This window comes from Zeus faber (genome assembly GCF_960531495.2).
Source record: "Zeus faber genome assembly, chromosome: 15".
Lineage (NCBI taxonomy): Eukaryota > Metazoa > Chordata > Actinopteri > Zeiformes > Zeidae > Zeus > Zeus faber.
Window position 1 is genome coordinate 21,275,446 of NC_137194.1, and position 17,500 is coordinate 21,292,945.

The 17,500-nt window shown below is 45.2% G+C and overlaps 1 protein-coding gene across 1 annotated transcript in view; it reads left to right on the top strand.

Moving 5' to 3' along the window:
• The first annotated feature begins 599 nt into the window (after positions 1-599).
• The window catches only part of fgd (faciogenital dysplasia), a 49,791-nt gene continuing 32,890 nt past the window's right edge, over positions 600-17,500 (top strand). The window contains exon 1 of the mRNA XM_080014529.1: positions 600-899. Coding sequence (XP_079870655.1) covers positions 878-899 — 22 coding nt within the window. The 5' untranslated portion in view covers positions 600-877. The remainder of the gene's footprint in view (positions 900-17,500) is intronic.

The following is a 17,500-nucleotide window of genomic DNA, read 5'->3' on the forward strand; positions in this document are numbered from 1 at the left end:
AGATAGATAGATAGATAGATGATAGATAGATAGATAGATAGATAGATAGATAGATAGATAGATAGATGATAGATAGATAGATAGATAGATAGATAGATAGATAGATAGATAGATAGATGATAGATAGATAGATAGATAGATAGATAGATAGATAGATGGTTGGATGGATAGAAGGTGTTGTCGGTACATACGAGTTGAAAATAAATATATAGGTTTAATAACTAACAACCGACCCATTCATTGCTGAAACAATCGGAACAAAAGATAGATAGATAGATAGATAGATAGATAGATAGATAGATAGAGAGATAGATAGAGAGATAGATAGATAGATAGATAGATACTGTAGATAGATAGATAGATAGATAGATAGATAGATAGATAGATAGATAGATAGATAGATAGATAGATAGATAGATAGATAGATAGATAGATCAACAAATATATACATACATTCATTCATTTATTTTTCTTTCTTTTTTTTCAGCGTTCACGCTCAATGAATGGGACGGTCGGCGTGCCCGCGCCTCACAGCGGGAGCGCGCCCCCCCCCCCCCCCCCTTTCCTTCAGGCGGCCGAGCGGAGAGTTGATCCGCAGAGAGGAGAGTTTTCATTCTGCACGCAGGGAGGAGATGGGACGACATGGAACATAATTCTAGCCCACCAAAAGCGGGGGAATTATACGGTGCCGTCCAAGAAGAAGCATGAAGGCACCGTAGCCGTCCAGTGAGAGTCTTCTTGAAAACCAAAACAACAAAAAAAAAAAAAAAAAAAAAAAAAGGACACTCAGGACACTCCTCCGAGTTTCCAATTTCTGTTTCCAATTTTTCTGCGAAAAAAAAAAAAAAAGGACAACACAAGCCAAACAAACCGCAAGATGCAAGGAGTGTCGGCCACCGGTAAGTTTATTTGTTTATTTTCTTAGCGGCGGGTTCTCCGTTTGTTTATCTACAACAATAACTATTCCACAGGATCTGAGATTGGGAAAAAAAAAAAAAAAAAAATGCCTTTAGCAGCTGTCAGCGGGGCAGTTGTGGGCCCGGATCAGCACTTTGGATGGGCTGTTCTCCTGCTGGTTACAGTACCTCTCATTGCACTAAAAAGAACAGAAGGAAAACAAAAAGTTAGCTGAGCCGAAACGGTATCGAAAGCGGCGACTCTGCGCCGAACCCATATCGTAAGTGTGACGTCACCAGCGCCATTCTCTTTACAATTCTACCTCCTTAAAAAAAAAAAAAAAAAAGGTTAATCGCTTATGTGTGTGTTTTTTACTCTGTGTCTGTCATGCAACATACCAGGCACTGTGTGTGTGTGTGTGTGTGTGTGTGTGTGTGTTTGTGTGTGTGTGTGTGTGTGTGTGTGTGTGTGTGATGGCTGCAAAGTTCTTGTCCATGTGTGGAACATGATATGAGCGATAGTGTCAAGAGAGGAGGACTTCTGAGCACGAAATGAGGAGAAAGGGTCTCCCCAAGGTCTTCATCTCCTACAGTCCTCCACTCCATCTCCCCGTGTGTGTGCGTCTCTCTCTCTCTCTCCCTCTCTCTCTCTCTTGCATTTTTTTTTTTTTTTACTATACTTGTGAGGACCAGTCTGAATGGACTTTCTTTGGTTTAGAAGTGCATCAGGAACATGGGTTCTCACTAACCGTGTGTGTGTGTGAGTGTGTGTGTGTGAGAAAAATTGCTGATGGGCCGATATAAGAGGTTTCAGTTGATGTGAAGGCGGAGGGAGAAAGAGGGCAAGAGAGGGATGGAGGGGTGTTTGTTGTGGGGCTCAGGGGAGGGATCGATCTGCCCCCGGCTCCTGAATGATTTTAGGTTTTTGCTCGCAGTTCTGGCAGTCTATCGTCCCGCCCCCACCCCCATACACATGCACACACATACGCTCACTCTCTCATATTCCCAAGACCTTGCTCTTTTTTTTTTGTTGTTTTTTCTCTTTCCCTTCCCACACTGCCTGAGATCAATCTCTGCCCCCTCATCCTCTCTCTCTCTCTCTCGCTCGCTCGCTCTCCTCTCTCTCTGAAGTGTGTGTCGTCCACCCTGTCAGTGGGTCGGATGCAGGAGGGCAGTTCAGTAAAAGCTCGCTAGATAATATCCCAGCATACCTTGTGTCCTGCCTGCCTGTTTACATTATTTATTATTAACAAAGAGGCCGGGGCCCGTCTGTGTTTATCCAGGCCAATGTAAACATCACCTCTCTGTCAGATAAGCAAAGAGAGGGAGCGAGAGGTGGGAAGAATGGTGGGGGGGGGGGGAGATAATCTGCAGTGCTGCTCTCTTTCTATCAAAAGCAGAAATTTAGTCTTACTGACGGTGCCTCGGCTCTCTTATCACACGCACACATTGCGGGCTCTCCCTCTCTTCTTCTTCTTCTTCTTTTTCTTCTTCTCTGCCTCTCCATCCCTCTCTCCGTCAAGACGTGACTCAGTTCCGGGGTCACACGGAAGCTCCGGGCTCCTCCGCCGCCTGCCCGTGTGTCACATTGATTTCCCTAATGGCAGTCATGCGTGGGTCCTCCTGTTGCAAAGGGCCTCGTCCGAGCTTGCGCTGCTGTGCGTGCGTGCGTGTGTGCGTGCGTGTGTGTGTGTGCGTGCGTGCGTGCGTGCGTGTGTGTGTGTGTGTGTGTGTGTGTGTGTGGATCTGAAAGAGGGGCTCTGATTCAATCTGTTTGTGACAGGCCGGTTTCAAAAGTGTTTCTGTGCTGTGCCGCCTAGCCAGAAGAAACGCTTGTACTTTCCTGAGGCCCTTGAGCGAGCAGTCTCGCTGTTTGTACCAGAGTGTGTTGTTGTACTGTGCACCAGTGATATGAAAGATAAAGGTTAGATGTTGTAGAAGAGACCACCCGAGGTCTGGCGCTGGTAATTAAGACCAAAGTCTATGAGACCAAAGTTTATTAAATCAGAGTCGAGTCTAAGTCCGATTCGAGCTCAGTGGGGCTCACAGGGAATTAAAGACTGATACCAGAACAGTACAACTCAAACTGAACACCATGAGTAATTGTGTGTTCTTCACAAATTGTTGCAGAGACAAAAATATGAAAATAAACAAATGATAGCTCTATTTACCTATTACCTATTTACTCAAATTCAATATTCATTGAAAATTTCCCTTTGTGTTTGATTTGACCGGCCTTGAAGTAATACTGAGAATCCACAATATTAAAGAGTCTTATCAATGTAATATCAAGTCCTAAAGACAAGACCAGGTCTCCCAAAATGTGGCCTTGAGACTGAGAGAATGGCTCCTTATTTGAACACCAAAGCCGTGGCTTGAGTCATTGTAACCTTAGAAGGTTGTGAAATTCAACCGCTAAGCTGAGCTTTTGCCCATTAAGCACAGATAGCTTGTTCTTGCGATTACAGAGGTTAAAGCAGAAACACCTAACGGGAGGGAATGGAGAGTAGAAAACTGGTTTGCGTGGACGTAGTTCCTTCCATAGGTGAAGGGCGAGAGTGGCGCTGCTATCCGGATGCACTGACACTCTTGTTAAACTGGTTTGAATGGGTTTGACATTCACATTTCTAAGGGAGCTGATGATGTACTGTTAACTGTTACCTAAAGTAGACCTCCATAGGGGATTATCTTTTTTAAATGCACGTTATAAGTTAATGTTTGCACAATTAGGCAAATTTAAGCTTTAATCTCTTCACACTTCACCTAAGCCCCTTCCCCACATGGAATCCGTAACATCGCTGGATTGAATATAGACGGCAGTAGGTAGTCATTCCCACATTGGCCTCCTTTATGGAAAAGTTCCGTATGGTGTCCGTTCCCACATAGATGGATGTTACGGCTACATTACGTAATGCTCGCGCGAGAGGTGTCTAATACCACGCGAGACTAGACTCCCCGTCTCCCCGCCCCTCCTGGACGGACTCGCTTCCCTCCGCTGACCGAGCCCCCTCCCCGTACGCAATAACCCGAAACCCAGAGTAATTGAATCAGCGTGATCACTTTCAACCTGTCCTACACTCTCTGCCTCAGGAGAAGGGACATTCTCCACCCGTTCTACCTCTCCCTGTCTGCTCCCTCCTTCCGGCTCCGCTCCACCCTCCGGTGCTCCATGTTTCAGTTTCTTGTCAGCTACCTGTCTTTGCAGCCGAGCGCCACGGTTTGGATCGGACTCATTTTGCCCACCGTTTGTGTTTTATTTGGATTCGGCTCCACCCCTGCTTTACGGCAATGTTACTGCTTCCATTCCCACACACTTCCATTCCCAGCCGTACCCGAAATTTACCGGAAATTATACTACATTGAAAGAGGGCACACATGTCACCAATACGGAACATTGCAAGTAGATTTATGGCTTTCAGTGCAAGTGGGAAAGGAGCACTAGTCTCATACCATCAAGGCTGATATGTGTTATTTCTTATCACAATATTAGACAATATGGGGGTCATGATTACAAATACATGTCCTCTCACAATACTAAGTGGATCAATACCAGTGTGCAATTATAAATGGATTGGAGCTTGGTGCATTGAAAAAACAACTTTCACTCTGGAGAGTTTAAAGTAACACTGTCTACACTGTATACTGTAACTTATTTTTAACCCTATTTTATTTTATTTTTTTAACTTCTTTGTTGTTCTTGTTTTACAATGTTGTGGTTTCCTCTATGCACAAGAATTTCCTAGTCAGCAATATCTGCCTCCATGCTGTTTTGTTGTCTGGATGACAATTAAAAAAACCTTGAACCTTGAGAAGAGCTGCACACACTATGCACAAGCACAAATAGTTTACGTGTGTGTGTGTGTGTGTGTGTGTGTGTGTGTGTGTGTGTGTGTGTGTGTGTGTGTGTGTGTGTGTGTGTGTGTGTGTGTGTGTGTGTGTGTGTGTGTGTGTGTGTGTGTGTGTGTGTGTGTGTGCATACACACGCGCACGCATGTGACAAATAATCTCTTGAACTTGAACTTCAACACACACGCTGATTAGCCACAACATTAATAACACTGACAGGTGAAGTGAATAACATTGCTCAACTCGTTCCAGTGATATATTAGGCAGCAAGTGAACGCTCAGTTCTTGAAGTTGATGTATTGGAAAGAGAAAAAATGTACAAGGGTAAGGTTCTGAACGACTTTGACAAGGACCAAATTGTGATGGCTAGACAACTGGGTCAGAGCATCTCCAAAACAACAGGTCTTGTGGGGGGTTCCCAGTATACAGTGGTTAATACCTACCTACAGTGGTCCAAGGAAGGGAGGTCTAGCCCGTCGGGTCAGATCCCACAGAAGAGTTACTGAAGCACAAATTGCTGAAAAAGTTAATGCTGGCACAATGGGCACACACACAATGGGAATGTAAGTGTCAGAACTGCACCATAGAGCAATGGAAGAAGGTGGCCTGGTCTGATGAATCACGTTTTCTTCTACATCATGTGGATGGACGGGGTTAGGGCCCGATCCGATCAAGCAAGTGTGGGATGTGCTGGAACAACGAGCCCGATCCATGGGGGCCCCACCTCTCAACTTACAGGACTTAAAGGATCTGCTGCTAACGTCTTGGTGCCAGATACCACAGGACACCTTCAGAGGTCTTGTGGAGCCCATGCCTCCACGGATCAGAGCTGTTTTGGCGGCACGAGGGAGACCTGCTCAATATATATATATATACACACACACACACACACACACACACACACACACACACACACACCGCTCAATTTATACATAAATATTTACAGACACAATATATAGGATGTTCAAAAATGGCTATAGACATAACATACAAAGATTTTACCTGACGAAAAGTGACAAATAGATAAATATTGCACACAGATAGACAGATGCACATAATATATTTTTCTTTTAGGTTCTAAGGCTTAGTAGGGTTTTGAGGCGTTGTGATGACGCAGCAGACGAGCTTTAAAGAAAGTGTAAACCCCGACTGTGCGTTGACACATGGAAAGCAGCCTAAGCGGCGTTGGAGTATTAAAAACAACAAAGTCAGGCAGAAAAAAAAAATCCACATTTTACCCCAAATACAGCGGCATATCCAAAACGAACAGCGTTTTTAAGCCTCACATTTAGAGATTTTCGTTGCGGAGGACCAAGTGCGAGGTGGAGCGTCACGGCAAAATCAAACAAATAGCGACGCAAAGTCGAGTAAGTGTTTGGTATTAAGATGTTTCTATCCAGAGCTGCAGCCTTCCCTGCACAATGTGTTTATACTAGAGGTTGCTTATAGTAAGACACACACAGACAGTTGGCGGAAGTGACCTACTTTTCATAAATGGTACCAACTGTTGAGGCCTTCCACAAATGGACAGAGTCGTACCCTCGCTCGGTGTCACCCAATAACAAGCCGACATGTTAAACGTCCGCTATTACCTCGGAGACTAAATTAATCTCGCAGTATGTGAGTCCTAGTCTGGACTGATTGTGCCGTATGCTAACCAGATGAAAGTCTGCCGTGTTGGCAGACATGGGGAAGTATTTAAGATGCTTCCCAGAGTTTGCCGTTTGAATGGAGGATCATTGACCGGTTTCCCATGCACAGATAGAGTATGTGGATGTTTTGTATTTTTGTCAGTTGAGCAATACACTTATAAAAGATTGTAAAATTGTCAAATCCTGCAGCACTGCCTTTGGAGTTTAGCGAGCTGAGAAAATGCTGGTGTATGGTCAACTTTTCACAAACTAAAAACTACAGCCCCTCGGTCGTAGCGGCAGGAAAGCGTATGCTCCTCTGCGTCTGCTGTCTGTCTGGATCCGACCTACCCTGATGAAGGGGATTTTCCTGGGAAAGTCATATGGAAAGAGAAAAAAAGCCTTAATAGTAAAAGCATGTTCCATTCGACGTGTGTGTGTGTGCTTGCGTGCGTGTGTGCGTGCGTGCGTGTGTGCGTGTGTGTGTGCGTGCGTGCGTGCGTGCGTGCGTGCGTGCGTGCGTCCGTGCCCGAGGTTGGAGGAAAAAAAACAATGCAATTCGTCGCTGGTATTCTGAATGGTGGTTGCGTGGTGAAGCGTGGATCATTTTCTCATTTTCTCACACCTCCGTTGGCTATGTTTTCCTTGTCGTCGTGTGATCTATCACACAAACATCCTCCTGTCTGTTCCAGCTTTTGAACAGTTCCATCAAACACACACAGAAACAACCACATGCAAACAGAGAGAGAGAGAGAGAGAGAGTTCACAGGTAAATCTGGGTAAGGGTAAAACTACTGAGCATATAAACCACACAAACGAGGCCAATAGTCTCTGGCAACAGGACGACCTGGAAATTTCAAGCCTTTTTTTCCCCCGCTTCTCTGTTTATTCCTTTTTTCGATGCCGTTGCCTAAAATCCACTCTCCTAAAATCAACCCTCACCTGATGCAGCAGATAACAGGGCTCTTACCGGGTCCTTGAGGTGCTTGAATTTCATAAATGTAAGTACTGGAATACCTTGAAAGAACCTTGAAAGCCGCCTTTGTGCTGCTTGAATAGTAAAACCGCTGATAGCCCAAAACCTTTGATATCCCCCCTAGTTTTGTTATTCAAATCGTTTTTCCAGAATCACTTTTACGGCATGGATTATGCCAGGAAAATGTAAATTTAATCCAGCACGGTTTTAAATCGACTGCCTTATTATAATACAGTAGATATATAGATAAACTAATATAAATAAATAAAGGGTAAGATAAATAAGATAAGGGTACTGATAATATTTTTAATTAATAAAGATAACATTGAAAATGCATTATATTTGTTTCGCGTGAAGCCCTTGAAAATGAAAAGAAATAGCGCTTAAAAAAAAAAAAAAAGTGCTTTAAAGTTCTTGGATTTAATTTTGTAATGCCAGAACGAACCCTGAGACGAGCCCTGTTTAAAACACAGCGCCAGGAAGGTGAATTGCAGCCAACAAAGACCACTGTATGCTGTGAATTCTTCTTTCTGTCTCTCTGGGTCTCCCCCACCCCCGCGCCGTCTCTTCTTGTAATTATACTGTTGTCCTTCTGTACGCCCCCCGCCCGCCTCTTTCCCCCTTTTCCCTCATTCGACATTGTATATTATTGTAGATCTGTGGGTCAGACGGGGCTATATGTTTGCTACCGAAACCCGGCACTTCTGTGCCTGCTGCGGCATTTTTTCCACATTTTTTGCTGCTCTGAGGTAAAGACTTGACACTTCACGGTGGGCTGAGCACACACCGCCCCGGGCCCTGTCAGTCAGCAGAAAACTCAACACTCCTCCTCGCTTCCCCGCTCTATTCTCCTCTCTCCTTTCTTCCCCACCACCAGTCCTAGCCTGTCACCGATTATTTCCCTCTTTTAATGGCCGCGCCGTCGGAGAAAGGGCTCTCAGTTTGGGAACCATGAGGCACTGAGGCCAGAGAGATCAGACTGTTTCAGGCTACGGTTCATCTTCCCCCGATTTTAGTAACATGACTAATACTCACAGTTCAACATACTGAAAATGTTGGTTTTGAGTTTCACCCGTAGATGGCTACTGTTCTGTTTAAAATTCTGTGTGGAAAGTGGCAGCAAGTTCATACTTTATAGTTATACTATGTTCTAACTATAGTAAACTAAACTCAACCAAAGAAAAAAAAATCCGATTTATAGTAAAAGGAAATGTTTTAGAAAACAACTCTGTGCAAAAATGTGTGTATACTCAGCATTTTCTGCCCTAGACGTAGAAGCACGGTCACACCACTAGATGGCGCGACTGTGTTAGTTCTCACTAATTTCCTCAGGCGATTAGTGATTATTAGAATATTTGGTAATAACAATTGTATCTTATCAATAATAATAGTAATGATGACAGAAGTTCTGTACACAATCACACATTAGTGGCTGTGCACTTAAAATCTTAATTCTATCTTAGTAAGATTTGTTAAGTGCATCGCCACTAGTGTGTAATCATTTCAGTTCCAGCATTAAGATGTTTAAATTGTATTTCTTTAGAATGTCTCATCACAGTGACTGATATACAGTCACACCGGGAACTGTGTGAATAAAATATATACGCCGCATTATACGACTGGTGTTTTGGGAACTTTGAGGCCTGTGCCGTCTTTGCTGAGACGGCGAAAAATGGTTGTGTGTGTGTGTGTGTGTGTGTGTGTGTGTGTGTGTGTGTGTGTGTGTGTGTGTCTGTGTGTGTGTCTGTGTGTGTGTCTGTGGCTGTGGCTGTGTGTGTTTATGCGACCGGCCTCCTCTGGGGTTTTTCGGCGGTGCAGCTCTGCTCGTTCTCCTTGACAACAAGGTGTCTCGTACCGCGGGTCACCGTGACAACCGCAGCCCCGGCGTCTCGTCTCTTTTTCTCCTATTATAGTCTGCCGTGCCCTTCGGCCATTCATCACGCCGCGCCGCTCTTGTCTCATGCTGCCTCTGTAATGACATTGAAACAAGATCGCACCTTTTCGGAGAAACCAGGACCTACCCCTGTCCTATCTCAGCAGTTTAACTGGGGGAAAAAACACACACACACACACACACACACACACACACACACACACACACACACACACACACACACACACACACACACACACAAACAAGCTTGAAGGTGACTTGTGCTTTTTTTAACACTTTATGTCTTCGTAGTTCCCACCTCTGACCACACCCGGTGCCCTGCCTTTGTCTTTAAAGTGGCACTCTGGGATTTGAACCAGGAGATGTGCGTTTTGGGGTTTTTTGGGCAGCGAGCCTCCATGTCCGCCTCCCCACCCTCCACCCGCTCCTCACAGCCCCATCAGCAGCAACTCTCAACACAGCGCCGTCGAAACACACAGCGCTTAACGAGGAGATGAGAGCTACATCCACCCAGATGGATCCTGTACCCCTGGCCCCTGGTGGACTCGTCTTCCTCTAACAGTTATTTCAGGCCTTTTTATTTTTTTCTTGAATTTGTCTGAGTCTAATTGACTAACAAGCTCTTCATTAGATTAACATTCAAAACGTATTAAAATAATAAAGTGCCCCAGGCAACCGAGCAGCTGTGTGTTTCCCTGTGCGTGTGTGTGTGTGTACGTGCACATATGGTTGAGCGCATGTCACTTGACTGCCTGAAAGGCTTACACCCCGTCCATCGCTCGGCATGGCCGAAGCTAAATCGTCGTGTTTAATCCACCCCCTCCCCTAAAAACGTCCTCGACACAGGGCTCGCTCGGACCCTGCCCGTCGTCCATCCATCACTGTCCTCGTTTCGCGGCCGAGGCCATCTTTACAGTCTTTACACACGTTCGCACACATTATGCTTCGCCTCCAGCCATGTGATGCCGCGTGGCTCCGTTTGGCGAAGTGATAAACGACAACGGAACAGCTCCGCTCAGGTTCTCCTCATTCATCTGACAGCTGCCATTTTGTCGTCAGGTGAACGGGTTCATAAAGGCAACAAGCCTCCGCCTTATTGCTCGAGGGAGCTCACAGCGTTTCTAATCAGCACCCGACTGTCGTAGCTGAATCCCATGGCGGTAAATATGCACGCAGTCTCCGCTGGGTCCCTTCGTCTGCGACTGCGAGTGGTTTGAGGTTTTTATCGTTGTCCCGGCTCATTCGCGCATGGGGAGAACCGAATGTTTAACATTCCCGTGTCACATTCCCACTGTCTGTAAGGCCTCAGGTAAACTACCGCGTCACTGACCGTGCGCTCACACCAGGAGCGACACGCAGCCACAAAGCGGCCCGCGAGGCAGCCATAATGCATTTCCGCTCTTCCGTCCGCTAATAAACTGTGAACAAACCCCCGACTCCAGTTCCGACAAACCCTTTATTCCAAAAATGGAAGAAAAGCTTGTCGTTGCGACAGCCGGTTTCGCCACGCTTTATGAAGATTCGGGAGGTAGTTGGGATCCCTGGTAAGGTTTATTACGTGCACGGAAGTAAAAATGTGAAAGTCCCAAGTTCAAAATTGGAATCGGTTTATTCCGCCAGAGACATTTGCACGTAAGTACTGGAGATTTGTTCGATCTCTGGTGAAGTGAAGTTCACGTGGATGTGTCTCGTATAGTTTGATTACCATGTACGGTATGGCCTGATGTCATATAGCACCAATCACACGGTCAGAACACATGTGAATATTTTTTGAGAAGTTAATCTGCCAAGTATAAAAAAAAAACAAACGTGTATCATTTCGACCAGTGTTTCTCGAATGAGGGTACTCATACCCTCAGGGGGTACAGCAGGGGGTACCCCGAAAATTAAAAAAGATGTGTTAAAAAATATTGGTGATAAATAATGTTAAAAATATTATACATACGACACACATACAGTACATCATTGATGTCATTTTTCTTTTAGGGGGTGCCCGGATGAAAAAATATCTTAAAGGGTGCTAAAACTGCTAAAAAAAAAAAAAAGACTACTGTAATAAATATGTTAGCAAACAACATCTTAATAAATTAATGCAGCTATGTTCATGTCTTGACGCTGCTATGGCAACTACTCCGTGATGAGTTGAGTGGGGACACGAGCGACAGCGACAGAGTTTGGCAGGAAAGGCTGCGACAGCGCTGAGGCGATTGAGCAACCACAGGCGATAAAATTGCTTCTGGTGTGAGTGTACAGTCAGGCTCCTCTATTCAAACCACCCTGCAGGGAAGCCGCTCCTACAACTGGGTCTCAACTTTATAGCGCTATTTTATTTTACGGAGGGAAAAAAAACCAATGCATTTCGTGGCGGGTATTCTGAATGGTGGTTGCGTGGTGAAGTGTGGCTTCATTTTCAAATTTTCTCACACCTCCGTGGGCTCTGTTTTCCTTGTTGGTGTGTGATCCGTCACACAAATATCCTCCTGTCTGTTCCAGGTTTTGAACAGTTCCATCAAAAAAATACGGAAGCAATCACATGCAAACACACACACAGCCCCCTGAACTCCATACATGAACATGAAGTGAGACATTGGTTTCACGTCGCTACTGATATAATGGTTTCCTTCAATCACAGGCTTCACCAAAAAGGATGGAGGTGATGTGCGGTGTTATGAAGGTTATTTGGGATAATTGTGAGTGAGGGGATTTATGTGTGAGGGGATTTGTGTGTGTGTGTTTGTGTGTGTGTGTGCGTGCGTGTGTGTGTGTGTGTGGCCTTCTGTTAGAGCTGGACTGAGTTAACATGCTAAAGCCAGTGTGTGCCAGGTGACCTACTCTCTCTCTCTCCGTCTCCTCCACCCACTCATCCACACATACGGATTTTCTTTAAGTTAAAAATAAGAGGAAGAAATCCAGATCAATGTTCCTTTCCCACCCGACCTTTTCCTCATGATATATTTTAGTATTTTCCCTATTTTGCCCTGTTCTCGCTTTTCCGACGTGATCTCTCTGTTTTCTCTCCGTGTATCTCTCCTCCATAGTAATCTCTACTGAGCCATGTGTAATCACAGGCCATCTGGGCGCTGTGGGGAGAGGCGAGCCTGCAGCTCGTCAGATGACCAAAACCCCACAGCAGGGACGCGCGCGCGGACACACACACACACACACACACACACACACACACACACACACACACACACACACACACACACACACACACACATGCACACGAGCACGCGCGCACACACGCGCACACACAGGAACAATCACACCTTTAATACTAACAAAACACCACATAAAGATTCCATTCCATCACAGTTGTTTTTCTTTTTCAGGGACCATACCGAGCATAGTCCAAACGCCACTGTACACATTCATAACAGCACACCTCGGTAGTAGAGCTTGGCAGAATAAAATCGATGCAAACGAACGGTGTTCCGGAAGCAAAAAACGTTGCACCGTGTAACAAAACAATTCTCCCCGATTGAAACAAGACACAGGGAGAGTTATTTACTTCCAAACGAAAATGATTGATTCTCGAAATCGGAGCAGTGTATCCTGTGGCGTGTGATTCAACCTTCTTTAGTTCCCATGGAGAGATTACCACCCCACAACCTGGACTTTTTAGGAAAGCGTACCTCTTTAAGTAAAGCTTTATTAGTCCCCTTAGTTTATCATTCGGTCCAAATAGCCAGACCGAGGCCTCATGGAGGACTTGCTTTCGGAAGCCGGCTGCTGTGACATAGTAAAACCTGCCCTTCAAGTACAGCGAGGTTCCGTGGATGCCCCATTGAGAAAAAACAGGTTACGAGATAAGACACTTGGGGTTCTGTTCCTGAATTATTCCGTTGAGTGTTATTTCGGTTCAGTCCATCCGCTGAGTGAAGCGGCGCACTATGATGGAAACCAGGGCGGGATCCCAAATGCCGATGCCTATGAAGGGCACGGTGGGCACCTTACTGCTGCTCGGGGGTCTGGGCCATCGCTTTGATGTTGAGAGGATCAGATAGGCCGTCCATTAAAATCCTAAAATGAATACAGTCCCAAAATTTGGCAATAATAATGTGTAATTACACTGGTATTGCACTGTACTTACTGGAATAAACTATTTAGTGCATTCATATTTTATTAGATGTTATTAATATTTTTATTCTCCATTTTTTTCATTTTTATTTTTTTATGCCAATCGTCCGTCGTGAAACGCTCCAAACCTCACCAGAACAAATATATATATGTACCAAGAGGAATAAACTGATTCCGATCCTGTACATTTTAATTTATATCAACAGACAATAATAAAAAATGATATTAGGACTTGACGGATACAAATTTGACAGTATATTGAAGATTATAATTTTTTTGGTCTGAAGACACTCAATAAGACAGCAACCAAAAAAATGAATTCGTGTTTTATGGTTCTGAATCCAATCATTGTCAATTTTTAGGTAAATCGATGATGCCGTCTCTTGATGTTGTTTCACACTGAATTGTGCCTCAATCATTTCATGAAGACACATATTCCTCTTCCTTTCCTTCTCGCATATATGTTTTCGGGCTGTCATTCTTCCTCCTTTTCCTCACCTTCGTATCTGCCGCCTCCACCTTGCCCCAGGGCCACGCGCCCTCAGACAGCAGGAGGTGGGCGTAGAAATGCGTCTCCCAGACCTTGCAAGCGTCTTGTTTCTGAATGGGGATGGCGGGTTCGGTACCTCCATCTCTACCAGGGAGTGCAAACGCAGACTGCTTAAGCCTCTTTGTTATTCAGATGGGCCTCTTCACTCCGGCAGATCGGTTTTAAAATTAATAATGAATTAAAAGGATTCTCCTGTGGGTGAAATATTAATGACCGCACTTTAAAGAAATGCATTGACTTACAAGATGGCGAGGTTTGACGACGGAATATCAAAGGGATTTTTGTGTGTGTGTGTGTGTGTGTGGGGGGGGGGGGGGGGGTGCGTGTGCGCGTTGCTACAAAGGAATACAAATAAGATGACTACGGTAGAAGTGACTGTGAGCGTCAGTGATATTTTGAATTATATTGGCCATTTTGTAGATATTCCTATGTATCCGTGTTGAACTACCACAGGAATGCACCTTTAGTCATTTCTACAATTTAGCTCTACATTAATCGATCTGCGCATTGAGTCCCGGAGAATGGAATTCTTATCGGAGGAATCGGATCCAGAGATCCAGAGCCACATGATCGTGTGCCAGGAGCAGTGCATTGTGGGAGGTGGGACCCTCTTGTTGCTATTGCCGCGTCCTTCCCTGACCTCTGTCTCCCGCAGAGGCTCAGCCTGATGTTGTGTCTCGTTCCTGCTCCAAGGACTTCCAGGATGTCATGCTGCATTCTGTGTGTGTGTGTGTGTGTGTGTGTGTGTGTGTGTGTGTGTGTGTGTGTGTGTGTGTGTGTGTGTGTGTGTGTGTGTGTGTGTGTGTGTGTGTGTGTGTGTGTGTGCGTGCGTGCGTGCGTGCGTGCGTGCGTGCGTGCGTGCGTGCGTGCGTGCGTGCGTGTCTGTGATTATACCTGAATATTTTTTTTACTTTAGAAGTGCACCAGGAACATCCTCACTTACCAGGTTTATTTACTCGGACCTCACTTTTATACCAGTATAAGAATTGTGTGTGTGACCACATTCTGGAGGATGGTGATTGCCAGTATCTGTGTGACCGTCCTTCTTTTGGAAGGCTTTTTGGGAGAACGACCTCCAAGTCGGGTCAACATACTCTGGAGAGCAAATGAATGTCATGACAACAAGATCCCAGCGTTCCTTCTCTCGGCTCAAACCAAGCCCAAGCGTGTCCACGGTGTCCACCAAGTTGATTTGAGAGAAACCTTTTCTCAATCATCCATTTTGTTTTCTGTAACACTTCTAGACAGGAGTGTGTTGGTGCGCATGGTGCGGACAGACATCAGACTGGGTCACATACAGTCTTTTGAAGGCCATTTGGCAGCACCATTGCACGTTTTCAAACCGTGTTGTGGAGATGTTTTGTGGAAGTGGTTCTGGGTATAAGTGTGTGGTTTGTGGGATGAGAAACAGAATGCAGATTTCAATAAATTGAGGGGAATGGAAGGGCTTAACCGAAAGATCATGTGCCTGATTTCCATGTGCCTGAATTTCTAGATAGTGGTTTCCTTTGAGACACACACACGCACGCACACACACACACACACAAACACACACACAAACAAACCCATTTGTTGGCACGATCCATTTGCCCGGTTACAGGAAAAGGGAAAAGCGTCCTCCCTCACAAGACTTTTTGTCTTCCATCTCCGTCTCCAAGTATCTGTGTCTGTAGTATTTTTGTTGTTAAAGTAGTACTTCTACATTTGTGTGTGTGTGCGTGTGCGTGTGCGTGTGTGTGCGCGTGCGCGTGCGCGTGTCTATTCCCTCAAGCAGATGTTAGACAGATGCCCTCCTTAGGTCAGTGGAGTGGAAGGGTTTACAGAAGATTTAAACTAGATACCCCTCAAAATTCAGGCACTTGTTTCTGAGAAGAGGCTAAATATCACAACAATTTTATTCAAACAAATCCAAAGGCGCGATTGATAAAAGCGCCAAAGGGGCACGGCGGGCCACTGTGCGGATCGCGAGCATTCTTCAAGCTCAGTGTCCTTCAACTAAGTATCTCAATCAGTGTTCCAGTTCACGTTTTGCATGTTTTTGTACCAAATTCTTCCAACTGCTTGTGTCACTTGTTGCGTAGGAGGGCGCTGGGATGCTCAGCATTCCTTCTTGTTCCACAGAATTCACATTCCTCTCGTCGCTGTAAAGGAGGGACACCAGCGCTCAACTCACGCCTCATTAGGTGGTTTGACATGAGATGTTCTAATCAGTTGCCGACGTGTTTTAGATTTATTTTCCGCGCCATTTCCCCGAACGCCCCCCCACCCCCCCACGGTTCAGTCGGTGTGACTGCTTCACCTGAGTCGAATCCTCCGTATTGGCGTGGAGAGAGCAGCACCTGTTTCCCCCGGCTGGTGTGATGTATAATTCACAGTCTGCAGAACTTAAACGGGTTTTGAATGAGGGAGCCTCCGTCGAGAGCGGCTCTAAAAGGGAAGCGTGGTGGGATCAGCATTATAGAGGTGGAAATACCCGTCGCCTCCGTCTCAACTTGAGGACAAGGGGATAATTCGGGGTCCACTTTAACCCACTCTTCTCTTTAGACGAGGGCTTCAAATGCCCCCCCCCTCGCATTTCCTAAACCAAATCTACCAGGCTACCCATCCCCCCAGACCCCAGCCTCCCTTCTATCCTGCCTCTCTTTAAAGCCTTGTTATGATTTCAGAGCTGGCTTTATTCCTAAAGCGTTTCCATGGCAATCGCCGGCATTTGCCTGTCGGTGCGACGTGGGTTTCGGGGCTGATGTCGCCCTGTCCTTTGGGGTCGATGTCATCCTCACAGAGCCTAGGTCAGTGGGGGAGGGAGGTAGAGGGGGGATGACACAGTGGGGCCGAGAGGTGTAATTTTATGTGCATATGAAGGAGGGTGGGCAGCTTGGACACGTCATCCCGCCAGGCCTTTGTGGCTCCTTCATCTGGGTGAAGTGTGGGGGGGGGGGGTGAGTGGTGCACAGAGGCGCCGATGTGCTCCCCAGAGCCACCCATGGTGATTCCACAGCCTGTGTTATTTACACATCAAAAGTACAAATTATTACAGCGGCACGCGGCGGAACAATATATTTGAATTGATATCGCAACGTGAATCAATGCAATACTCGTATTGGAAGGTGATATTACAGGACATGCAAGAAATGGAGAAAGCATAGAAGAAAGTAATATTGACAAGAATCTTCAGAGAGATAAATAGATACTTTATTGATCCCTGGAAGTACATTTTGGTGTCACAGCGGCTCGCATCAACAAAAAAAAAGGGAATAATAATAATAACATAAAAGTACAAAAATTGTACAAAAAATGGCAAGATGCAATAAACAATGAACATGAGGATCACCTGAAAGAATTGGCAATATACAGTTAAGCTAAAGATGAATTTGAAGATAAAAGATATGGAATGTACAATAAACAATAAAAAATAAACTGAAATGTAAACCCAAGATAAACAATTTAAAATAAACATGGCTATTACCATAACCTACTGATAGAAAATATGTGTAAACCTAGAATTAACAAAAACAATTACATAAGTCTAGAAATCAACAAAGAGCAAGAGAAATTGGCAGTGTACACTAACCTATGATTAATTAGAAGATAGGGAACATTCTTTCCATATATAATCTAACCATAAAC